Source organism: Vicugna pacos, chromosome 16 (assembly GCF_048564905.1).
Source record: "Vicugna pacos chromosome 16, VicPac4, whole genome shotgun sequence".
Classification (NCBI taxonomy): Eukaryota; Metazoa; Chordata; class Mammalia; order Artiodactyla; family Camelidae; genus Vicugna; species Vicugna pacos.
The window spans coordinates 2,731,804-2,757,229 of record NC_133002.1 but is presented as its reverse complement, the minus strand read 5'-3'; the positions used below and the strand labels follow the sequence as shown (position 1 = coordinate 2,757,229).

General features: G+C 45.2%; 1 protein-coding gene, 2 non-coding genes and 1 pseudogene across 9 annotated transcripts in view; 3 read left to right on the top strand and 1 right to left on the bottom strand.

Annotated features, from left to right (window-relative positions):
* TEX14 (testis expressed 14, intercellular bridge forming factor) overlaps positions 1-25,426 on the top strand; it is a 104,740-nt gene that overhangs the window by 45,954 nt on the left and 33,360 nt on the right. For 6 of the 7 annotated variants that reach the window (XM_072940197.1, XM_072940201.1, XM_072940196.1 and 3 more), the window contains 8 exons: positions 10,542-10,656; positions 13,777-13,942; positions 14,756-14,892; positions 16,655-16,736; positions 17,627-17,757; positions 18,850-18,963; positions 19,993-20,116; positions 21,278-21,456. In XM_072940197.1, coding sequence (XP_072796298.1) covers positions 10,542-10,656; positions 13,777-13,942; positions 14,756-14,892; positions 16,655-16,736; positions 17,627-17,757; positions 18,850-18,963; positions 19,993-20,116; positions 21,278-21,456 — 1,048 coding nt within the window. Of the gene's footprint in view, positions 1-8,401; positions 9,989-10,541; positions 10,657-13,776; positions 13,943-14,755; positions 14,893-16,654; positions 16,737-17,626; positions 17,758-18,849; positions 18,964-19,992; positions 20,117-21,277; positions 21,457-25,426 lie in introns of those variants that run through there. The other variant, XM_072940200.1, reaches the window with a different exon arrangement.
* Positions 2,972-3,187, top strand: LOC116283624 (small nucleolar RNA U3). Its single transcript, XR_004193264.2, has one exon. It is a non-coding gene; the product is annotated as a small nucleolar RNA U3 (small nucleolar RNA).
* LOC102544117 (E3 ubiquitin-protein ligase Hakai pseudogene) lies at positions 4,410-5,889 on the bottom strand (annotated as a pseudogene).
* Positions 8,620-8,834, top strand: LOC116283634 (small nucleolar RNA U3). The gene has a single exon (XR_004193272.2). It is a non-coding gene; the product is annotated as a small nucleolar RNA U3 (small nucleolar RNA).

The following is a 25,426-nucleotide window of genomic DNA, read 5'->3' as shown; positions in this document are numbered from 1 at the left end:
AATCCCCTAATTACTTCCCCCACAAAAAAAAAAAAATTAAAAATTAAAAAAAAAAGAAGTTACATTGCCAGTATCAGAAGAAAGGAAAAGAAAATTGATCTTTACAGTTGAGCAAACACTCGCATCTTTGAGGTGCTCTGGTTAATATGTAATGCAGATGCACACTCCATGTTAGGGAGGGAGGAGACCCAAACACAAAGAATTTTATGTTTAATTTTTTTGTTGTTCTGCATTAAAATATACATTTTATTTCAACAGATTCAATGTAGGTGTGAGTTAGAGGAACTGTCAAGGATAATTGTCAGGTCTTATGGCTTGAACAAATGATTAGACCATGATACCACATGTTAAATGGGGAAAGTGGAGGGGAAAATGAATTAGTTAGGGTAATGGAGCGGGAAGTGATGGTAGAGTTCAGTTTAGGGAACATTTAAGGGAGTTTTTTTTTTTTCAAGCGGGTGAATAGCAAAGGAGTTAGAACTCCCACAGCAAACCAAGAAGGAGCAGCCAGAGAGGTAGGAGGGAAACCACATGAACTTGCTTGATGGAAGCCAAGTGGGACACAATGAAGTGTGTGGAAAGCAGATGAGAGACTAAGATGAAGATAGAAAAGTATCCATTGGTCCTGTGTGGAAACAGAAACTCGTTAGGGATGGACTGATCAGTGGAATGATGTGAAGGTTTGCCATTCGGTGGAAAGACTCCCAGAAGAAAAAACTCAGGCTGTGAGGGAGAGTATATGGGGTACGTGTGCATTCAGCTGGGGGACAGGGGCAAGATGTGGGATGCATTTAGGGTTTAACTAGGATGGGAGAGCAAGTCTGAGTGCAGTTGGAAGGACTGAGGAGAGTAGGAGAAACTGAGCTACGGGAGAGAGCAGCTCTCAGCTGGCAAGAGGCCTTTGAGTCGGCCAGAGAAGGTGGAAAGTTCAGATGCAGGTGGGTTCGTCCGTGTAATGAGATCATGTTAAGGGCTTTTCAAGTGATGGCTTCTATTTCTTTGCCAAATATGAGAAGGATCATTGCTGAGGGAGGTTGGTGAGGAGGGATAGGAGGCTTGAGAATAAAGAAGGAATGAACTAATCATCCCAGGGAGCAGGTGAGGAAAAGACACCTCCTGAGAGTGTGTGATCCCAGGATCGCAGTTAATTTCTCTTTCTTTCACTCTAACCATGTACTATATAGTTCCTCCTTGATTTTCTCCTGCTGTATCTATAGTGGCCAAGCTTTCACTGTAAGCCCTAAATTAGTTCTTGGTCCTCTTTAAAAGGTTGGGAAGCATGAGAGGAGTACATACTCTGGAATTGACTCCTTGGTCTGTTATTTACTAGCTGTGGGTTCCTGGGAAGTTCCTTAACCCCAGTCCGTCCCCATGTAAAATAGATGTAGTACTAATAGCATCAAAACACAGGGTTGTTATAAGAGTTAAAATTAGATAAAGCAAGTATAGTAGTTGAACACTCCCTTACCCCACTGAGAAAAAGCCCCTCCTTTAGATGAGAAATCCATCTCTTGCTAGTCTTCCCTGTACAGCACCATCCATTGAGTTATTCCAGGCACAAAACAACATGTCAGCCTTTGAAACAAACCTCTTCCCCTGACACCCCACCCCCTGAGCAAGTCCACCAGTGAGTCCAATCAGCTCAACTTCCAGAACAGCCCAAGTTTTTCCTCCCTTCTTGCTGTGCTCAAATGCAAGCTGCCATGATCTCTCCTTGCAGCGGTTCAGAACTGGTCTCCAGAGCTTCAAACCTCTCAGTGGCTTCCCTTCCCACTTAAAATCCAGACTCCCCAGGCCTTGGCCATGCCTAGAAAATCCTCAGCTATCTGACATCATCTGCCTGCACCTTCCCTCTCCCTTATACCCTGTGTTCTCTAGCTGTCTTCAAATTGCTTGTTCCCTTCTTTGGGTCTTGGCATTAGTTGTTTTCTCTGCTTAAATGCAACCTTTAAAGAGAGGACTTCCCTGAGCACTCATATCTAAAGTAGCCACCATGTCCCTCTCTATTTCAGCACTTTAAGTCCTCTACATGCCTCATCATCTGATCCTCTTGGGTATCTATTGTCATCTCTCTACCTCACTAGAATGTAAGCTTTTTGTGAGAGTAGGGACCTTTACTCACCACTGTACCTCTGTTTTCCCAGTACCTAGAATAATCTTTAGCACATAAAAAATCGGGATAATCATTAAGGTGACACCCGCTATGCTCTACTATGCTCTACAGACCTCAGGCAAGTTACCTAATCTTTCTGTGCCTAAATTCCATAAAACTGGGATGATTACAATTGTATTTATCTCATAGAATAGCACTTAGAATGATGACTGGTGCCTGGCAAGTTCACAATAAATAGTAGCTAGTATAGTTATGGTTGGCACTTAGGTATTTGTTGAGGGAAGAAATGATGCCAAATCCACCTACCTGCTCCAGCTTAAAAATTCAGAAAGGGTGAACAACCATATGGTACAAAAACCAAAAGGTTCTGTTTTCCAGTGCTGGTTCTCTGCCACCCAGTCCCCCTTCCTGCCACAGTCCTGGTGACCTCTTACCAGAGTTTTGAAGTCGAACTTTTAGGACAGCCTTGAATTAGAATGGCTAAGATTTACTGATCATTAGAATCAGCTAGATTCTCACTTAGCAAAGGCAAAGACCCACCCTTTCCTTTATAGCTTTCAAGGGGCGAGGTCGCTGTACCAGAACTGTGGAGTGAATGCCTCCCGGGCTTTAAAGACGTAGATTGTCATTGGCTGTCATTCAGTATTATGTTAATTAAGTGTGACTGCTTTAAAAGTTGTTAAATTACATTTCCAGTTAAAATGTTAAAATGAGTTGGGAATGATAGCATTTGAAAGACTGTATTTTCAAAAGCTCTTTCTATTTTTTCTAGTAGAACTAGAAGTGGGGAAATTATCTTGCCATCAGTGAAAAGTGCGTGGCTGCCACGGAGCAATCAGAGGCTTCCAGGCTAAGGTCAAAACTATACTTTCAGGGATCATTTCTATAGTTTGTTACTAGAGAAGCTTCTCTGAATGTGTAGAGCACCCATAAACCACGAGGAGGAGGTGTTGTGTTCTCTCCTGAGCGTGAAGCTGGTTCTTGGTGTTGCTTAGTGTGACTGCCATTTGCCATTGATGATCGTTCTTCTCTTCTTTTGGGAGAGTAAGAGGGAGAGGACACTATCTGAGTGGTTTTTGGTTTTTACCTAGTTTAAGGGGAGGAAGATCTTTGAAGAGTGATTTTTTTTTTCTGCTAGGGTTCTTAGTGGTTTTAAGCTAATAATGCACTATGTTTACCTTTGGTATGTGGCTTTTTCAAAGATCTGTGTGTAACTTTTTGACTTTGAGTGTAGGACTTCTACGGTGTTGCTATTTTAACCCAGGTGTTAGTTTAGGCCTCTGTAAAAAAATTGATGTTTGGGTTTTAAAGTGTCTTACTATAAGCAATAGGGTAGTAAGAGTTACCCAGAAAATGGGCTTAAAGTAGCTTTAGACATAAATTTTGGTATGTCCTTAGTTAAAATAGTGTATACTTTCCCCCTCAGTGCTGCTTTTCTTGTTTTAATTATGTTACTTCAGCTAAAGATAATTTTAAGTCAGCTTTTTTAGTCTGTTGCAGTGACATTTTTTTCATTTGCTTAATCTAAACTGTATTGTTATTTGAACTTCACCTTAAAGTTATTCCAGAATAATGAGATGCTTTTCCTGACATCAGCTTTAGGAAGTTACTCTGGTTTTGCACTGGAGCCCTTCACGCATCGAACTTGTCATTGCACAGTAGGCTAGAAAAATCAGCAAAATCTCCTAATTCTACCAACTATTATGTGATATAGTTCACTTTAGGAAAAAGCAGGCTTCATTTCCTGTTGGAGGTGGTAATGCTTTTGAAAACTGCCATTATTACACAGCATATGTTCCACTAATTCTTTTTTTTTTTTTTTTTTTTTTTTTACTTTTAGGGTTTCACTGTAACTTTGGGAAATTAGTGGTAAAACATGGTTTAAAAAATATATGTGGCTGCACTTAAATTCACATAAAAATAGCATTTTTATAACCATATAGAAATTTAAACCTTTTACGCAGATTAACAAAATGTACCACAAGAAAAACTAAATATCAGATTTAACAAAAGCAATGCTTTTGAAAGTGAAATGATGAAAAATTTTGTTCAAATTTTTTACAAAGGTGGCCTCTGAGTCAATTTACCACACTAGGGGAACAAAGATATTAAAGTATAGCTGTGCTCAACTGAGCCACTTATTATAGCATAGCACTTGAAATCAATTTGTCAAGATTTAAAACCATTTTACGAGACAAGACCCTGAGTGTTTTACAGCAAGAGGTGCTTTTCCTTCCCTAGTCAAAGCTTAATTAAAAGATTGCCTATACAGAGGTTTTGTTTCCTCATCATATCTTTAGTTCAAAATACTGTTGTCATTGTAACATGGTCTGTATCTTGTCTGATCTGGATGATCTGGTCCAGGAAGTGGGGTTTGAGAAGGTGGACCCTGCATTGATGGAGGAGGAGGTGGCCCCCTTGGTGCAGGCCATATACCAGGACTCATTCCTCCTGGTTGTGGAGGGCTCAGAGTTCCTTGATCTTCAGTGAACTGGGTAGAGAGTTAGGATTATACTGGTGAGAAGGGGGTACAGTTATTCATGGATCACCATGTTGAGGTGGGGGAGGTTCAGGAGGAGGATGATTCATATAAGGTGGCATCTGGGCAATAATATGCCCAGGGGGAGGGGTTTTTGGTGGCAGAGCAGGGGTCATTGGTGGAGGTGAAGCTTGGCTATAAACCAGGTGAGGAGTACCTGGAGCCTGGGGAGGATATGGCATTGGATGGCTTATTGGTGATGGAGGAGGTGGGGGCGGTACATAGTGTTGCTGTGGAGGCGTAATATGATGAAGGTGTGATACCACTGGTTGACCCCGATACTCAGGATGATGGGGAGCAGGTGCTGGGGCAGGAGGTCATGGTTCTTTAGCACCTGAATTTGAGTCATCCTGAATAAGGACAATTATTAAATTGCTGTGTTTTCTTGTTGAAATACGAAAGGTCTCCTGACTGATCAAAGGAGGTGGAGGTGGAGCCATGAACAATTCTGCTGGAGGAGCATGAATATCCTCAATGTGGCTGATTATAGTGTTCGTGTGGCACGTGTTGCAAAGGAGGTGGTGGCATCATGAGGTGACGGCATCATGATTGGCAGAATACGGTTCATGTGGTGCTTGTCTGGCGGCATTATAAACCGATCCAGGATTTCAGCTGGTGGGGCAATAGGAGGATGAACCTTCTCAAGTGAAGCACGGGTAGCAGGTTTTCCAGCTCTCATATGGCGGTGGTTGATATGAGCCTGTAAATCTCTCTGAGACAAATACATTCTCTTGCACCCTTGCACAATGCTACCCATGAAGAGAGAACCGCGTGTACATTGCTCAGTTCACTGCATGGGATCACTGCAGCCTGGAAACATCTTACCTCTTTCTTTCATGTAAAATAGCACAGTCATAGCAAGAAAACATGCTTGCATGGAATCATTCGCCCATAGATTTTAATAGGCAATCCACATTTGTCACAGAAATGAACTGGTGTATCATCCTTTTCACCTAAGATGTTTATCTGAAAGTCCCAAAAAAGGTGTCTAGGAAATTTTTGCTGATTTCCAAATACTTCTCCCTCTTTACAGTTCTTCATTATAATTAAATCCTTCTTCATCACCAAGTGGAGCCTTTACAGGCATTCTGTTTATATTCCTTGGAGTTCGAGGTGAAGCTTTGGCTTTGTTCCTTTGTTTGGAGATGAGCTTTATTAGGAATTCAGGAACATCGAGACCACACCACTGATCCAGAACTATATTAGTGCCTTGTAACGCATTGTCAGTGTCATCCATGATTCCCACTTACTCAGTTCTCATACCAGTTATCCCCTTGTAGTTTCACTTAGTCACTTAACCTGATCCCTGTTCTTAAAATTTTGATTATCACTTTTCTCCTATTCTCACTTTTCCACCTGAGTTCATGGCTTTAAGAACCTACTGGAAACCCCTTTTTCCTCAGTAAATGTCTAGAACAGGCTTCCTTGGGTGATCTTTTAAAAGCATTTTTTCCCTATTAAGAATGTTTTTATTACAAAAAATAGATTTTAACCAGTGGAATCAAAGATATGTATTTTCTAAAGTTGCTTTGATGAACGTGGTATCATACTGAGGCAGATAACCCCATAAAAAGACCCGCAGGACTCCCAGGAAAGGCCACAACTCTCCTGCCAGGACCATCCAGTTCCCTGGCCCAGAGGCTCTATCTCACTTTTTGCATCTGAAACAGCTTACTTACCCCTGAAATTCTATTGGTTCCCTGAGCTCACTCCTGATTGGTTATTTCCTTCACTCCTGATTGGTTCATTTCCCTAACTTCTGATTAGTCCATTTGTAGTACTTCATTTGCATTGAGCTCATTCCTGATTGGTTATTTCTCTCCCTCCTTATCTCCTGATTGGTCCATTTCTACAAAGCTTGTTCCTAATTAGTCAACTTTTGTTATACCTCGTTTGCAAATGATGTTCCAAAGTGTGAACTGGCAGCCTACAAAAGCGGGTGTAAAGCTACAGCTGGTGTTTAGAGCTTGGAGTGTTAACTCTTCTGGACCTGCTGGTGTAATAAAGCTTCTGAGTTCTCCAGCTCTTGGGTTGGTCTCTCACCAGGATCCAGGTTGCTGTCACAGCTAAGCTGTAACACATTTTCCTGCAGCAATACTATATAGATCTTGCTGCTTGCTTTTCTCGTTTTTTTTTTTGAAATTCACATGTTTCAAGAAACATGAACAGACAAGGAAGCCATTAGAAATCAGTCTGTGCCATATCAGCAGAGATTTAGAGGCCTCTATGCTGTTTTTTCTTCTTAATGCTTAAACAAAATAGTGGATAATTTGATACTATAAGTTTATAATTATTCATTCGGTTGTTCATTCAACAAATATGGTGCAGAGGGAATCTATACAGGAGCAAAGGAGCATACAAATAGCAAGCAGTTTAGTGTGTGTGTGCCTTAAGTGTGTGGTATGTATGTGAGGCTTTAGGAAGTAAAGACTGGAAGGCAGATTGGATCAGACTATACGGTGCCATAAATCCCATGTGAAAGAGTTTCTACTACATATAGCAAAACATGGGGCACCACTGAATGTTGCATTAGTTGAAACCCATATCACTTGGGCAAAACGGATTATTTTTTAAACTTAAATCCTTCTACTGGTTATAAGAATGTTGGGGTTTTAATTTTTAATATTTATAAAGTAGTTATTTGCTAAACTCTGTTAGATACTTCAATTCCATCATTTTAGCTACACCACTCATTGATTGAACTCTCTAATGTTGCCTGCCTGCTTGGATTCTTGCTTTTCCCATTTAACAGTATATCCTGTCTATCTGTAACCCAATTGATACAGATCTAATTCATTTTAATAACTTTATTATTTTATTATCTGTATGTACCATAATTTATTCAGCTGTGCTCCTACTGATGGATATTAGTATTTTCTTTTTTGAAGTTTGTATCACCAGAAACAAAGCTTTGATAAAATACTTTGTAATGTATGTTTACATAATGTTTTTAATATTCAAAGTGGGATTTCTGGGTCAAATTTTTAAGATACTGCCATCTTGCTTTCCAAAAGCATTATACCCAGTCACACTCCCAACTCTATTTATAGGGAAGTGTCTGTTTTCCAACATCTGAATTTTTTTTCTCGTTTTTCAGTTTTTTTCAAGGATGAACGAAAAGTTTCTCTTTTCCACTATTTCAGTTCATGTTGTATTGGTTTATTGAATACTCCAGACTAGGGTGAAATAGTCATCCTTTCTAAACTTCCTGGCAGAGAGAACAGCTTGTGTGAAGGAACATGATGAGTATGGGGAACTGTTAAGTGGTTCAGGATGGCTGGAGTGAGGGGGAATGTGGCTGGAAAGGTGGGCGAGGGCCAGACCATGCTGGACCTTGTAAATGAGAGTTCTGTCTTTAGTCCAAGAGCTGGAAAGCTGCTAAAGCTTTACGCAGGGGAATGATGTCCTGCTTATTTACACACTTTTTTTCCTCACAAGTTTCACGTAAATAAAAAATTAGTTTTGAGAAAACAAATCCCAAACAATATTTACATGTTTGGTATTCTGGTCATAGTATAAAGGGCGCGCTTTGCAAATGTCATCGTTTTTGGCTTTTGGGTCATTGCTCTCACTTTCCACTTTTGTCTTCGTTTTTCTCGGCCTCACGCCAACCGCCAGTCGAAGTGGGGACGCGTCCTGACGCTGCGGCGCACTTTGCAGTCGTCAGCGTTTCACGTGAACCTGACGCTGCGGAACTGCTGCGCGAAGCGGGGCGGGGTTGGAGTTATGTGGCGTGTGATTGTGATTGGCTGTTTAATAACCGTATGTTAATTAATGTGATAATTTGAAGTGTCTTCTGAAACCTTAAGAATATTCAAACGCTTTGTTGAGCTTCGGTAATGGAAAAGTTCTTTATAAAACACATGCCAGTTTACATTGCGAAAGGATAATGCTGTAAGAAATACTCACCATCACTAAAATATGTGTGGGCTCCGTACACCAAGGACAAAGCAGACAGTATGTGGTTAAGACTATACTTTCAGGGATCATTTCTATAGTTCGTTACTAGAGAAGTTTCTCTGAAAGTGTAGAGCACCCGAAACCACGAGGAGGAGGCGCAGCGTTCTCTCCTGAGCGTGAAGCTGGCTTTTGGTGTCGCTTGTGTGACTGCCATTTGCCATTGATGATCGTTCTTCTCTTCCTTCGGGGAGAGTAAGAGGGAGAGAACGCAATCTGAGTGGTTTCGGTTTTTAAGCTGTTGAAAACTGAAGTGTGTGTTTTTCTTAGGGTTTTGCGTTTATGTGTAGTTTTTGTTGCGAAGGTTCGTTTTTGTGTTCATCATTACTTAGTGTAGTCTCGTGTTATTTTCTTTGGTGTGTTTTGTAAGTTTATTTACCTAGTTCAGGATACTGTGTACGTGGGTAATATGATACGTTTTATGTGGGGGGAGGTTATTTAGGAAGGGGCTTTGTTGTATCGGTTTTTATGGTTGACTAGTATGTTCTGTCAACATAAGATATACAACGGTTTTCTTATTCTGTTATTTGTTGTTGGGCGGTTAGGTCGTTTCCATGTGTTTGTTGTTTATTGTGTAGTAGTACTGTTGTGAACGTTGGGGAGCATGTATCTTATTGAATTACTTTTCTCACAGTGGGATTGCTGAATCTTCGGTAAAATCTATTCTTAGTTTTTTAAAGGAGTTTTGAGTTTTCTATAGTGGCTGTACCAAATTACATTCTCATCAACAGCGTTAAGAGGGTTCCCTTTTCTCCACACCTTCTCCAGAATTCTTTGTGCCCATTCTGACTGGCCTGGAGGTGATACCTCATTGTAGTGTGGATTTGCAGTTCCCTGATAATTAAGAGATATTGAGCATCTTTTCATGTGTCTATCGGTCACCTTTATGTCCTCATTCGAGAAATTTGTCTGTTTAGGTCTTTTGCCCATTTTTTAGTTGTTGTTGTTACTGAGTTGTATAAGCTGTTTGTATATTCTGAAAATTAAGCCCTTGTCAGTCCCGTGGTTTGCAAATATTTCCTCCTATCCTGTAGGTTGTCTTTTCATTTTGTTTATAGTTTCCTGTGCTGTGCAAAGCTTATGAATTTGATTAGGTCCTATGTGTTTATTTTTGATTTTGTTTTTGTTGCTTTGGTAGACTGACTGACCTAGGGGAACTTTGCTACTATTTATGTCAGAGAATATTTTGCCTGTGTTCTCTTCTAGCAGATTTATGGTGTCTTGTCTTATGTTTAAGTTTATTTTTGTGTATGGCATGAGGGATTGTTCTAACTTCATTGATACACATGCGGCTGTCCAGCTTTACCAGCACCACACGCAAGAGACTGCCTTTCTCCAATGAATGGTCTTTTCTCCTTTGCTGAAGATCAATTGGCCAGGTGTGTGGATTTATCTCTGGGCTCTCTATTCTGTTCCACTGGCCCGTATGTCTGTTTTTGTGCCAGTACCACGCTGTTTTGATTACTGTAGCTCTGTAGTATTGGGGAGTTGATACCTTTTAGTTATTTTTCTTCTGAAGGTATATTTCAGTTGGTGGGCTCTAATGTTGGTGACTTTTGTTCCGAATCATCCTTTTGTATTGTACCTAACACACACTATCATTAATTCCCTTTTTCATGCCTTATGAAGACTGAGAACAATCTTAATCCCTTTTTTTTTTCTTAGCATACCAGAGTGTGGTGAAATGTTTCAGTGCAACTTTCTGTAAATTAATTTTGTAGATATGTAAACACTATGGTTGCTTTCTTGTTAATGTATGTATGGCCTTTTCTGTTACTATGACTAATGAAAGCTTTTATTTTTCCTTTTTAAAAAGATAAATTTGCAGTAGTGATAAAGTACTGTATAAAAGAATTCCCTAATATGAATTTCACAAGTTTTATCTCAAGTGATTTCCTTACATTGGTATTGATTCTGGTATTTGCTTTTCAGGAGTTCATGTTGCTGCAGTTAACTCCCTGGGCCAAACACCACTTTTCATTGCTGCATTATTAGGCCTTACAAAAGTAGTTGATATCCTGGTGGATTATGGATCAGATCCAAATCAGTAAGTACAATAACATCGCTGTCTAGAAAATATGTTCTCAGGATGAGTTGGGGCATTTGGAAACTAATTTGACAACGTATTAAAAGTTCCTCTACTAATTTATATCAGTGAAATACTTTGTATACTTATGTTGAAACATTATTTTCACTGCTAATAAAATTTTTTCCAATCAATTTTATTAGACCCTCTGAAATAAGAGAAACTTACTAGTCATTAATTAGTCATTAACAAGTACTGTTTATATAGTTCCACCCCACATTATAATTTATGATTTGCTTAAGCACTTTAACATATCCCACAACCAAGTTCTTTACAAATTAATATACTTGGCATCACTTCGTCAGGATGACTTTTGTAGTTGTGGTTTAAAAGAATCTGAGTAATAGTAGGTCCAAATTTTAATATGGAACAGCAACCCAATGTAATGAATCCACTACAAGAAAACATTTCTTCTCTTTATATAGGGCTTTTGCTTTTCCCAGGGCTTTCCCACACACTAGCTCGCTAGAGCTTTATAACCACCTCTTTGACAGAGAACAGCAGGTATTTTTGCAGTTCCCATTGGACAGAACCAGAAACAAGTTTTGAGCATTTACTTGATTCCAGCTGATTTTCACAGGAATGCTAGAATATGAACAATCGTAAGTCATAAAATAGCTTTTGCATCTTACATAAGGAGACCCTGCTTTTAATGTATTTTTTAAAGAAGTATTGATGTTGGAAGCTTGTTTTTGTTATGACTTTGCTTAGTGGGAAAAAACTTGGAAGCTTGGAAAAGTATAAATTAAAAAACAATCAGTGTGAGAATTCTGTAATTCAGAGATAACACAGTGAACATTTTGCTGTTTTCCTCCTAAAATTTTTCTGGACTCATATAAACTCTGTTTCTACTGTATCAGTATTTAATTTCAAAGCTCAGAAATAAAGGGCTCTCTCACTTGATGTTTGCAGTTAACAGCTATGTGGAGAGGCCATATTGGCCCTGCAGTTCCTCAGCAAAAATGCAGCATTTCCCATTCATCTGCTTTGTGGAAACTTAGAGCTGGGTTCTTTAAAGAACAAATATTCAAATCTTTAATATTCCAGATTAGGGGACTGATGCCCGGGAGGTTTAAATGACTGGCCCGTCGTGGTGCATTTGTATTAATGATAGGACTGAGACCAGGAGCTCAGCACCTGAAAAACTGAGGAGTTCCCTTCTTAGAAGTCCCCCGTGATGCTGGGGGAGGTGGGAAAAGGCGATATCAAGGAGAGGAAGGCAAATCGAATTTTTATTTTGTGACAGGAATGCTTTCATGTACTTAAAAAATATCTTCCATCAAGGTGAAGGGAGATTTCTGGGGGGAGGTTGTATTCCTGAGTTCTCAATGGAAATGCTGTGATGGCCTGGGCTTACTGAGGTCACAGAGTCAGGTGCTTGGAGGACCAAGCAGGGTCACTGGGTACAGGCTCTGTCTAAGGAGCTTCTGTTGCAGTTGGCAGGAAAGGGAGCCAGGGAGGCCAGATCTTCCCAATTTGCAAGAGGTTGAAAATCCCAATTGTTAATGCGAAATCTCTAAAGTATTAAATACTGCCCGTTACTTTAAATTCTTTTTTTGAAACACTGTGTGGACCAAATAAAACATGCCTCTGGGTAGCCAGATTAGTCTGTGGGCCTCCGGTTTTCAACCTTTAGGGTAAATTAATAAAACAATACACATTTTAATACCACTTGGACCTGGATTCCCTTGTAAGGTTTAGTTGGGTATAAAAACCATTATTCCTTTCTTCCTTAGCATTCATGAGAAATGAAAAAGAATGTCTTCCCTCTCCCTACCCAGCTTTCTTACTGTTAATAGAAAGAATGATCAGAAGGCTGTAAAACATTATGCACATTTATTTTTAAAGCATAGAAGATATTACTGTTCCCATAGTTCAGTGTGCTGGACTGCTTTTTAGACCCAGCAGTAGGAGAAAGCGCACAATGAGCTATCCCAGGTGGTCCCAGTTGCCTGGGTACTGGCCAGCTTCATTGGCATCACCTGGGGAACTTGGAAAAAGCACACATTCCTGGGCCCCTTGCCTGCAGATTCTGACCCAGTCTGCTGTGTAATCTGAGCCATCTGTGTTTTTGAAAAATATTCCAGTGGCTTATTAACTAAACTGTGCTACATCCATATGTTGGAATACTATGCAGCTGTTAAAAAGAGTTGAGGTGGTTTGTATGTTCTCATGTGGAAGTTTCTCCAAGGTATATTGTTAAATGAAAAAATTTAAATGCAGAACAGTTAACATGACATACAAGGTATATTGTTAAATGAAAAAATTTAAATGCAGAACAGTTAACATGACATATTCTTATTCCTACCTGTATATGTATAGGGAATTTCTGGAAGGATACAAACACTTGTAACAGTAGTTGCCTCTGGGCAAGGGAATTGGGGTCTGGAGTTGGGAGACTTTATCGTTCTTCTCCTTTTCCTCCTCCTTTTTGATTTTATGTCTTCCTCTCCTTCTCTTTCCTCCTCCCGTTTGTGCTGCTTTTTCCTTTAAAGAAAGCAAGCTTTCCAGGTGATTCTGATGTGCAACCAGGTTAGGAAACCACAGCTGCATAATACGTCTAGCTGTATCCTTTAGGCTGTCCCTTCGTATCTCATTTTATTGGCTTTGGTTAAATTTTTCTGAGTTGTAGATCCTTGACCAGATCGCTGATGCCAAGTTTTATGGGCCTTTAGCATAGAGCTGGGGAGATCCAGGCATTCTCACACGAGAGAGATGGTCTCTGGTTAGGTTGTGCTTCACCAGCCTGATCACAGGACACTACAGACATGAAGAAATTGTTTCAGGGTAGCCAGTGTCAGGGGGAAGTGGGGAAAGAACATTGAATTTCAGACCAGACCCATACCTGGGTGTGAATCTCGGTTTTGCCCTTATGTTTCCTCATCTATAAATTGAGAAATAATACCACCTTGAAGGTGGAGGTAAGGTGGAAAAAGAGGATACATTGGCCCAGACAGGGGCCTCACAAGGTGTTGTTACCACCCTCACCACCAAAAGTGGCCTTTGTGGAAAGGGAGTCCTGTGTTACCCGTGGAAGGGGAGGAGTGTTGCCATGGACACTCATTGTAACCTCCCCCATAGCCGCTGCTTTGATGGGAGCACCCCTGTCCACGCAGCAGCATTTTCAGGCAATCAGTGGATCCTCAGCAAACTGCTGGATGCAGGGGGTGATCTTCGACTCCACGATGAGAATGGTCGAAACCCGCAAACCTGGGCCCTGGCAGCAGACAAGGAACGCAGCACCGCGGTAAGTGTGGGCCCACCGCAGCCACACCTGAGGCAGAGCACTGGGCTGGGGGTCAGGAGCCTACAGCAGAGGCTGGTCCTGGGGGCAGCACACAGCTTGCAGTGGCCTTGTCATTGGCTCTGGACACACAGGCCTGGGCTGGAGCAAGTTAATCAGCTGTAAAACCTTGGGCAAGTCTAGTGAAATTTTCTGGTCATCCAGTCAGTGGGGAGGGAGAACAATTGTAATTTTGTCTGACCCTTTACTAGCACCTACCATGCGTTAGACATTCTGAATTAAATTAGCTAAATATTAACTCGTGCAATCTTTGCAACAACCCTCTCAGGTCGGTACTGTTGTTGCCCCCATTTTACAGATGGGGAAACTGAGGTGCATTGGCATTAAGTACCTTGCCTGTGGCTGCACACTAGCAAGTGTAATGTGTTTTAATGAGGACTAAATAACCTAACAAATGTAAAGAACACAGAGCATGCATAGTGCTGGGCACGTGGAGGGAAGGGGGAGATAGGAGAGGCCCCGCCCCCCTGGTTCTCCTGCTCCTTAGCTCTTGTGCCTTGGACAAGTAATTTTACTCCTCCTGCCTCAGTTTCCTCATCTGTTAAATGGGGAGGGAGTTGGAGGAAATTATTGCCAACTCATCTCCCTGAAAGTGGAATCATCTCATTCCATATCTTTAGGAAGTCACTTGGGCCCTTCCCTTCCCAGAGGTTTCCCTGTTGGAGCCTCCTGGCCCCTCAGACCATTCCAGCCCCATTGAAGGCCAGGGTGGCCATTAGCCGAGCCGGCATTGAGTGTCTCTGCTGTGTGTTGCAGATGGTGGAGTTCATGCAGCGCTGCGCCCTACACATGCAGACCATCATCCAGGGCTTCTCCTATGACCTCCTGAAGAAGATTGACTCCCCACAGCGGCTCATCTGTAGCCTGCCCCGGTTTGGGGGCCTCATGCCGGGGTGAGTGCTGCCTTAAGCAGAGTGGGATGTTCTGCATCACCCCAGCCTTGCTCGTGGGAGCCCTGCAGCTGGGGCCACCTCGGTCCCCTCCGCATCAATCCCTTCCAGCATCTGGCCCACCCAAAGAGGTGAGCTTGGAAGGAGAGGATGTGTCCTCTGAAAACCTTCAGTTGTCCTCGTATTTCCAAGAATGTCTGAGGGAAATGAGTTCTGGGCTCCAGTGGGAACCATCCTACGGTTAACAAGGGAGGAACATTTCGGGTCTGGGGTGCCCAGCAGAAAACCCTTTCTCAGCAGAGCAAGTGGCTAGCTTTTTTGGTCATCTCTGAACCACCGGAGGCATGTTCCCTTATTGATAAGTGCTTAATTTAAGGTTCCTTGGGCTGTTTTAAGCTGGTGTAAGACTTGGTGCTGACTGGGTGGGCAGCTTCCCCTGCCCCCATCACAGCCACAGGAGTGGGGCTCCATCCAGGTTTCTCTCCGCCCTCAGGGAGTTAAGTTTTGAGTTCCCTGTGCTTTATTGACTTAGGGTATATTTGTGGAGAATTCTTTCCATTTTGATTTTCTCTGATGGCATCTTTTCTTGTGATCAGTGTGACTAGACTTGTCACAGTCTTCACAGGCTCCCCCATCCCATTCTGTGCACATGCATCCTGGTTTTCCTTGCATGGCCTGGATGCCACTGGCTTCTCAGGCAAGATGAGTTAGTGATTCCCCGAGGACCAGTGACTCCTAACTGCTCTCCCTGCTGCTGCTCTTGCCCACCTTGGCTCTTTACTCAGCATCCAGAATGACCTTTTAAAAATGGAAATCAAACTATGCCATTCTCTGCTAAAAACCCTCTTAGGGTCTTCCCCATGGCTACTAGGATAAACTCCCAAGTCCCTCATCTGGCCTTGGAGCCTCTTCGTGGTCCAGCTTCTTCCTTCTCTCATACCTCCTCTTCTGCCAGCGTTAGGATCTTGGCAGACCAAGTTCCTTTAGTAGGGCCAAAGCCCAATCCCTGCTGCTGTTTGGTGACCTCAGGTTACCCTTTTCTGGCCCCAATTTTCCCACCTGTAAAATGAGAAAGTTGGACAAGATACGCCTTATGTATGGTTCTTTCCAATTTTGACCATCTGTCATCATTATCTATTGCTGCATAATGAATCATCTCCCCAAACTTGGCAGCTTCAAACAGTAATAAATATTTGTGTCTCATACTGTTTCTGTGGGTCAGAAATCAGGGACTGGCTTAGCTGGGTTGTTCTGGCTCAGGGTTTCTCATGAGGATATAGTCAAGCTGTAGCTTGGGCTGCAGTCATCTGAAGGCTTGACTGGGGCTGGAGGATCCAGTTCCAAGATGGTTCACTTGCATGGCTGACAAATTGGTTTTGGATGTTGGGCCTCCCCATTGGGCTGCTGGAGTGGCCCCACAATATGGCAGCTGGCCTCCTCCAGAGCACATGATCCAAGAGACATCAGGGCAGATGCTCTGCTGGGTCTAGCCTTGGAACTCACAGCACTGTGTCATTTCTGTAATATCCTGCTGGATTAACAGGTCAGCCCTCTCTGACCTGTGAGTGGCTACCCAAGGGCATGAATACCAGGAGGTGGGAGTCATGGGGGCCCTCTCAGAGGCTGGCTGTTACAGCATCTGCAGTTCCACTGTCAAAGAGTAAAGACAAAACCAACCACACATTTTGACAACTTGGTTCAGCATTGTTGCTCTGGTTTGGGTAATTAATCCTTACTTTTCTCCCCCTCTTTTAAATATTTCTAGAAACCCTAATGGCTCTCCTAACCGACTGCTTAAAGCTGGAGTCATTTCTGCCCAAAATATCTACAGCTTTGGCTTTGGAAAGGTAAGACGTTGTCACCAACAGCCAGTGTTTGCAGGACTAACTGGGGGATACCTGGCCCTGGCCCCATGTCCCGTGACTTTGTCCAACTCCTCCTTCCTTTTCCTCTCCAAAGTGTTTCTTTCTTTACTGCTTTCGCAGGATAAGTACCTCTTAGTGTTCCTGTCCTCACTGAAGAATGGTGAGAACCCTAGACAGTTCCCTTGAAGGACTTTGGGCTGGATTTGGGGAGTTTAGAAAATGATCCTTTAATTCCCAGTGAAGGCCCCAGACGTGTTCTGAAGGGATGCAGAAAGCTGACCTCCTGGGTCTTATCTGTGACTGACCTTGTCCTCTTACCAATTTTTGAGCATTGTTGGAATGCCTTTAAGAAACTGGAATTTTACACTGAGAAATCTGAGGGAAAACAGTATTTTGGAGATCCTCGGTTCTGCTCATCAAAGAGACCATTGGGAAATGTTGCTGGGTGGCTGGGTGGCGTTTGCTAACAGCTCAGCCCCCACCCCTGAGTCTGCTGGTTGTGCCGAGGCAGCCTGGGGTGGGGTGGGGTGGGGGAAAGGAATGTTGGCTTTGGCTGCACACAGGCCTGGGGTCTGTGGAGGCCACAAGAGGCCCCTGAGCCCCAGCCTGGTGCTTCAGGCAGGCATCTGGCCTATTTCCATGAGTCTCAGTTTCCTCACTAGCCAAAGGGAAAGAGTATGATAACCTTGCAGGATTTCTTAGATGATTAAAGATAATAAAAAGGAATTATGTCCAGTGTATAGGGGTATTTAGCAAATTGGTAAATAGTAGATATCATTATTTTTAGCTGGCTGATAGAATTCTGGAGGCATTTTACTTTCTTCTCTTTTTTCCCTACCATCTGAAGCTGTGCTCTTATTTTTTGCTTTCAGTTTTATCTTACAGGGGGAACGCAGCTGGCCTACCTAGGATCTCTTCCAATAATTGGAGAAAAAGAAGTGATTCAAGCTGACGATGAGCCCACCTTCTCTTTCTTCAGTGGACCCTACATGGTCATGACCAAGTAAGCGGGAACTGCCCAGTGGGAGGTCTGTTTTAGTGCCACAGGAAGAATGTGTGACTTCCTCGTGTGTGGAGGGTTTCTGCCCAAACACAAGGACACACTGAAAAGCAGGTGTCTAAATCAGGATTCCTCAACCTAGACATGGTTGACATTTTTGTTAGCCCTTGTGGTTGGGGGCGGTCCTGTGCCTTGTAGGATGTTTAGGGGTGTCCCTGGTCTCTACTCCCTGGACGCCGGGAGCAGCTCTCTTTGCCCCCACCCCCTGCATTTGTGGTTGTGACAACCAAAATGTCTACAGAGCTGGCTAAATGGCCCCCCGACCAAATGGCTCTGAAAGTGGACTCATGACAGTGCTTCAACCTCTCTGCTCTCTAGAGAATTAGAGCAGTGTAGCGGTGACTGACCTCTGATACCAAAGGGCGCTGGAGCCCTGCAGGCATCAGCTGGTGCCTCTCACCTGCCAAACGCAGCGGAGGCAGCAGTAACAGGATCCACCTGTGACAACAGTCCCTGGGCTATTCTCAGTCCCCAGAAACCTGCCTCCTGAGGGGTTGCAGGAGTTGTCCTGGCTAGGTTCTCTTGTCCTTCTTGATCCTGGCTGCTCTGGCTCCCTGCTTAGCAGAAACACCCTTCTGAAAAGGCCTGTGCAGCCTCGCAGGGCTCCGGACCCCCTGCGCATACGCCGCTTGCTTTCCTGCCCGTGCCACAGAGGTGTTGCTGTTCCCCTCGCCCTCCATCCGTGCTGTGGCCTTGGCCCACCTCCTCACTGTCCCTCCCCGGGCTCGCCTCCTAACTGGCCTCTCATCCTTCAGACCACCCGCGCCCTACCACTCCCCATGCTGCTGGTACAGTTGTGTTTCTGAAATACAAACCTGATCAAGTCACTCCCTCCCTTAAATCCTTCAGTGGCTTTGTGCCACCTGAACTAAGTTCCTGAGGACCTGGAGGGAGGAGGAGGGAGGACCTAGTAGTGCTGGGGTGGGGGGCTTACAGAATCTGTGTCAACACTGCTTCTCCGATCTCTGGCCGGAGGGCTCCTCACTGAAGAAGTGGCTGCTTACTCCCCCTTGTACCTCTCTCCTGCCCTTGCAGCCTGATGTGGAATGGGAGCAGGGTGACAGTGAAGGAGCTGAGCTTCCCCACCCACCCGCACTGCAGCAGGTTGCGGCTGGCTGACTTGTTAATTGCTGAGCAAGAGCACAGCAGGTGAGGAGGAAACCCCAGGGCACTTCGTGTCCAGGTCTCTTTACAGACCCAAGTTCAGGGCTGTGCAGGGCTGTCCTCAAGGTGTGGAGAATGGCCACCCTCAGCCTCAGCATTTCCTCATTGTTGGTTGATCTGACTTCCAAGGGCTGCCAAGAAAGAAGAATTAAGGAATAACCTGAGGGGTGGGGATGGTGGTGGTGCAGGGGGCTCAATTCTGTCAGCTGACAGACTCCCCATAACACAGGTCTCTGAGGTCCAGCCCTCAGGCCTGGCTGGCTCTCCTGCAGCCCCCGAGGCCCCCACATTTTGGGCCCTGTGCCCATCAGGACAGCATGCGCTGTCCTGTTGTTATAGAGCATGGCTGTGCTTGAGACTCACACGTCTGAGGAACCATGTCTCTGCCTTTGAGGACACGCCCATGGGTCTCAGTACTTTAGGTTTCTTGCTGGGGCAGGAGCTCCATTCTTGGTTTCACACCAGGGCTGCTGAGGCCTCGGAACGGACCCTGGCTCGTCGAGTTCTCTCCAGAGGAGGTCACTCAGCTCCTGTAAGAGGCCAAACCCGTCCTTTTGGGGAAGTCAGCCTAAAGGGACCCAAAGAGGCTGGAAAGGCTCATGGACACAGCATGGATTTTGATGTGAGGCTGAGTGGCATGTGTGACGTTGGGCAAGTTCCTGACATCTCCCTTGGTTTCCTCATCTCTGAAATGAGGATACGTGTCATGATGCCTTTCTTGGAGCTGGTTGTTAGGATCCAGATGCTGTATGTAAAGTGCCTCGTTCGGTAGCTCTTAGTGACTTTGTCATTGATGACTCTAAGTCATCAGGTTCTGACCAGTGAAGGGCCAAGGATTCCACCAACAGAGATACCTTACCCCACCCCACCCCACCCTGCTTTTTTAGAAAACCACTGTGTGCAAATGGTATTTGTTGGGAATGCATTCAAGGGGCCAAGAAGAAAGGAAAGCACCCATTTTTTCATCATGTCCTCCTTCTCTTTGCCTCACCTGAAGCTTCTTTTCTTCTGCAGCAAGTTGCGGCACCCCCACCTGCTGCAGCTGATGGCCGTGTGCCTATCCCAGGACCTGGAGAAGACCCGCCTTGTATACGAGCGCATCACAGTTGGCTCGCTGTTCTCTGTCCTCCATGAACGGGTAAGTGGCTGTTTCCATGGATTCTTCCCTTGCTGCCCTCCCCAGTTCTCCCTCCCTCCCTCTTCCTTCTCCCCCAGGAGTAGAGTTCCCATTTGTGCATGCATGGAAGATAAATCTCTTAATTCTTTACTTTATGGGGGCTACATAACGCATCATTTAAGGCCAATAAGCACACTGGAACTAGTGTGACTTATCATTGTTAGTCCTGCTTCTTTATCAGACATCAGAGGGCTCAGTAGAGCCAGAAAACACATAACCACACTTTGAGCAACCCGTAATCAAACAGCCTGGCCTGATTTCCCTGTATGTTCACTTGTGCCCCACAGGCCCTTTGCCTTAGAGAGCTGTCTGTTTATATGCAAGCCTTTATCAGTCCCCTGTCACTTCTCAGGTTTCCGGGGGGCTTTGTGCGGGTGGCGTCATCTTCCCTGGCCCACAGACTCCCTGGGAAATGCGCTGAGATGTGGCTTCACATCTCAGGTCCTGCAAGATTTGTTTTCCTCTCTCCACGCCTTTGTTCTAAAGACCCTGGGCAGGAGTGAGAAGAAACCTTCCAGGAAGGGCCCTTCCCCGAAATGGCTAGCCGCTCCTCCTGCCTGAGCGCCACCTCCTGGTGTTGTGTCTCCCCTTCCTTTCCTCCGGTGAGGGCATTAACTTATAAAGCCACTTCCCTGGGGAGAGGCATGTTATGACTTTAATCAGCTGGGTGCCTTGGTGTGAGGGAATTTCTGTCCTCTTAGGAGAAACTTTCTAGGTCATCTGACCCATGGGAGGGGCTGAATTGTCCTTGAAGCGTCCAGGTTCTCCCACAGCGCAGGCTTGGCTGGGGATTGGGGCAGGTCAGGGCAGGTGATGGTGGTGGCCCCCGCACTGGAGGCGTGTACCAGACTTTGAGGACTTTCCTTCCTTTTTCTTGGTGTGAAGCAGCTTTGCTGAGGGAAAGGAACCCAGGTTTTGAGCCAGGAGGCCTGGATCAGTGGGACTGTTAGGCCTTCACTTAACCTTACTGAGCTTTAGGTTACCCAGCTATAGGATGGGGACACTAGGTAGCTCGTGAAGATCAGTTGAAAAGGCTTTGGAAATGACAAAGCATTCTGCAGTACCTGGGGGACACCAGGGCCCAGTCCCCTTTGTTCTGGCCGTTTGATTCCCTGTTGGCAGCGGTCCCAGTTCCCGGTGCTGCACATGGAGGTGATTGTGCACCTGCTGCTCCAGATCTCTGACGCCCTGAGATACCTGCATACTCGGGGCTTTATCCACCGTTCCCTCAGCTCCTACGCCATCCACATCATCTCCACAGGGGCAGCGAGGCTGGCCAACCTGGAGTACATGGTGGAAAGGTAGGTGCACCTTGATCATGACTTCCCAACAGGGTCCCCCTGGGGGCGCTTTGCTGTAGAGGGAAAATCTGATCTGGGCAGGACTCTTCATTGGTGGGCCAAACCGTCTGTCAGTGGAGGAAGAGGTTTCCCAAACGCCTTGCCCTGTCTGCCAAGGTTAGAGGGACTTCAGGGAAGTTATTTCTGCTCAGGACTTCTAATAAACATTTAATAAGCATGAGCACCTATTGGCCAGCATGTGTATATTTTCAGAATTTTCAGTGCTTCACACAACGGAGGTGTTACTCACATTGCAGTCTCGTGCGTGTGCGTCGTAGAGGGGCATTCACAGTGTTCTGCATTCCTCCCTTCCATGGCTCTGCCATCCCCCAGGCCTCAGTCTCCCACTGTGTCCTCTGCATTGCTGGTCAGCGAGCAAGAGAAAGCATGGAAGGACACACGATGGGGTTTAGGGACTACCTGAAGTGAATGGCCAGAGTCCAGTCACCTCTTCACTGCAGGGAGGCTGGGAAGTGCACCATAGCTGTGCATCCTGGAAGGAGAGAGAAGATGATGGGTGCTGATGAGCCTTATGGTCCTGATCCAGGTGGGTGAGGCTCAGTGCCGTGAAGGAGCCAGTGGCTAAAACAGTGCCTTCAAAAGTGGATGGGTAGGCTTCATTTCCCACTGGCAGGAGTCAGAGTCCTCCTAAGAGTTGGGGGCTGGCCCCTATCTCCTGCCCCTAGGCCCTGCAGGGCAGAGGGTTTCCTCCGTGCTCCTCGCTGCCATCTGCAGCTCTGAGCCTCAGGCCCAGGGTTGGTTCTGTGCTGCTGCGAGGCCTCAGCCACGGGCGGACCCCTGGCCCAGATCCGCTTAACCTCCGCTTACCCTTGTCCTCACTCACCAGCCGTCACCGAGGCTTTGCTTCTAAGTCTCTCAGCAGGTCTTCGCTTCTGCCTACTCAGAATTTCTTTCTCTCACTACATGGAAAGCTCTGCTAAGGCAGGGATTTCTGTTTTGTCTGACGCCGTATCTCAGATCCCTAGAAGGGGCTTCCACACAGCAGGAGTGCAGCATTTTTTTAAATGAATGAATTGGAAAGACTCTCACTTCCCGGACCTCACATGCCCCTTGTCTCTCCGCCTGGAGAGGAGAACGGGGGCCAGATTGTGTTTGGCCTTGTGGACCTTGGCAAAAAGTTTGAATTTTGTCCCAGGAACACTGGGATGCCGTGAAGGTGTTTTTTTGAGCAGGATGGTATCATGGCTTATTTATAGGTTAAGAAGATCCCCCTTGCTCCTGCTTGTGGAGAAGGGACTGCGATGGCACAAGAGAGAGGCAGGGCAGCAGTTTAGGTCTGACTAGAGCAGTTTTCCACGTGGGAACCAATGGAGGCCGGACAGCTATCACCAGTTGAGCTGCTCAGCCTCGGATGCGATTCATCCTCAATCACAGTGGCTCCCATTGCCTACAAGATCAAGTCCAGGCACCTTGCAAGGTGGGAAGCCTTCCAAGGTGGGGCTCCACCCACAGTGTCAACCTCATCACTTCCCCCTCCCTGCCTGACCGTCTGAAGCCACATTCAGTCCGTACCATTTCCCGGTCCTGCTCCCCACATCTGGAATACCTGGCAGTCCTGTTTATCCTTTTAAACTCACTTCAGACACAGTGTCCCACCGCACCCCATGAAGCCTACACTGAAGCCCTGCTCCTGCATCACTGAGTGGATTTCACTCCTCCACGGTCGAGTGTGTCTGCCCCACCAGACGGTGACCTCCGAGAGGGCAGGGACCATGGCTTGTTCATCTTCATCACCCAGCTCAGGGCCTGCCGCGTAGTAAGTGTCAGGAAGCGCTTGAAATGAATGGATGAGTCTAGCTGCAGGGAAAACTTGAAATGATTCAGAAGAGAATGATTCAGAACACTTTGGCTCTATATTCAGGAGCAGTGGAAGCTAAGGGGTTTGGACATTTTTGCTGTTGACAGCAGGCTTTTCAGGAAGGCTGAGCCCAAGCTGTTTGGCAGTGATGCAGCGCCATCTGTTGTTGACATGGAGGTATAACAGTTCCTTTGACCTGAGCGTTCCAATAGAAATGTGAATCCAGGAGTGAAATGGAGCTTCGGAGATGGCCAGGCCCAACCACCCCTGTCCTGTTATAGATGGGGAAACTGAGGCCCAGAGAGGTGAAGAGATGGTCTGCTGAAGTTACCCAGCTGTGGCTAGAATCGGGGTAGAGCATGTTCCTGGCTGTAGGGGTGGGATGGATTGGAGATTGAGAGTAGAAAGACCAGCTAGGAGGCCACAGGGCAGGGCCTGGTGGTGACCAAGGAACCAAAATAGAAGGGAAGGATGTGGGATTCACTGAAGAGCCGGAGTCCACAGACGGGGCAGGTGAGGGGCTGTGGGGTAACTGGGTAGGAAGGTGTGAGTTCTCTTGGGCTTGTTGACCTTAGAATGGAACTTCGGGCAGAAATGTCCATCAGCGACATTTGACAGCTGATAACGTGAGCCGATTATCCAAGAGTCCAAAATAGCTTTCAATTCCAAATTTATTTTTGGTAACACTCTATTTGGACAGGTCTGGCTGTTGAATGTCATTGTCAAGGGTAGCACCCCATCTCTTGGTGTAAAAATGATGCAATGGTTTGTCCTATTCAGCTCCTTCTTAGTGGAATCTTTAGAGCTGGAATTGACCTTGCAAGCGGTATCACACGACTGTAGCTAAATGTAATTTCAATGATGTCAGAGCTGAAGCCCAGAAAAATAACTGCCCTGGAATGACAGCCAGAAAAGAAGGCCCCTTCCCACACCCTACCAGCTTTAACAGAGAAGGAAGAGGGATGGTAAGAGAGGGAGATGAGTGGAAGTAAGAGAAAGGATATAAATCCTGGTTGAAGTGAAGTGTCCCTTGCCTTAGGCAGCCTGAGAGGCCTGAGAAGATCAGTGAGTGTCCCCCTTGGACAATCGCCCTGGGATGTGAAGAGCCAAGTATGCTAGGTCCTCAGAATATACCTCTGACAATGAAACACTCCATTGCTTTTCCTGTGATACTAATACAATATTTTATTGTGTATCCATTGCTGTTCACATGACACTGGGCCACACCTGCCTATTCAGCAGTGAAACTATAAAGAGTAAAAATACCAGCTTTTATAACTTTAAGGCTTCCTGAACTCGCTGCCGTCTATCAGAAGTTCTGCTGGAAGAACTGTTATTTAGGGAAGTTTGCTCAAAACCTGAGAAGCCCATCCCATCCTCTAAAAGTTTTCCTTTGTCTTCAAAAGAACTTCTGGTTACTTGCTTTTTTAAAACTTAATTCTTTTTTGTTTGTTTGTTTGTTATCTTTTTGGGGGGGGGGATTAGGTGTACTTATTTATTTAGTTTTTAGAGGCGGCACTGGGAATTGAACCCAGCACCTTGCACATGCTAGGCATGCACTCTACCACTTGAGTTATACCCTCCCCCACTAAAAACTTAATTCTTAATTATCAACCAGCAGTCGTCAAGTCTTTAGCAAATGGCTGCCATAATGTTCATATTCCTTACTTGCTTAGTGCTTTGTGGCTCATGGAGTCTTTCCACACGCATGATCTCATCTGATGCTCATGATAGCTGTGGGCGGAAGTCAGTGCTGATTTCACCCTGAGGACTCTTGTTGGCCCGGAAGACATTTAGGACACTCTAACTTGGTTCTCAAGGAGCCTGGTTGGGAAGTTGAGTTACTCAAGCAAATCAGTGAACCTTTGACTGCTAAACTGCGAGGGCTCGTTCCCAAGAGTGCAGAGCTCAGGAAAGAATCGATCACAAGTGGTTGGATGAGTCCCAGAAGGCTTTGATAAGGCAGGTGGGGCTTGAGGGGGTTCTTCAAAGTCTTAGGTTCATTTATTCAGAAGTAAGCATTGAGACCCTGGTGTAAGTTTAGAAATACGGTGATATAGGAGACAGGTAAGGTGCCTACCCTGGTGGAGGGGAGACAGGTAATAAACAATA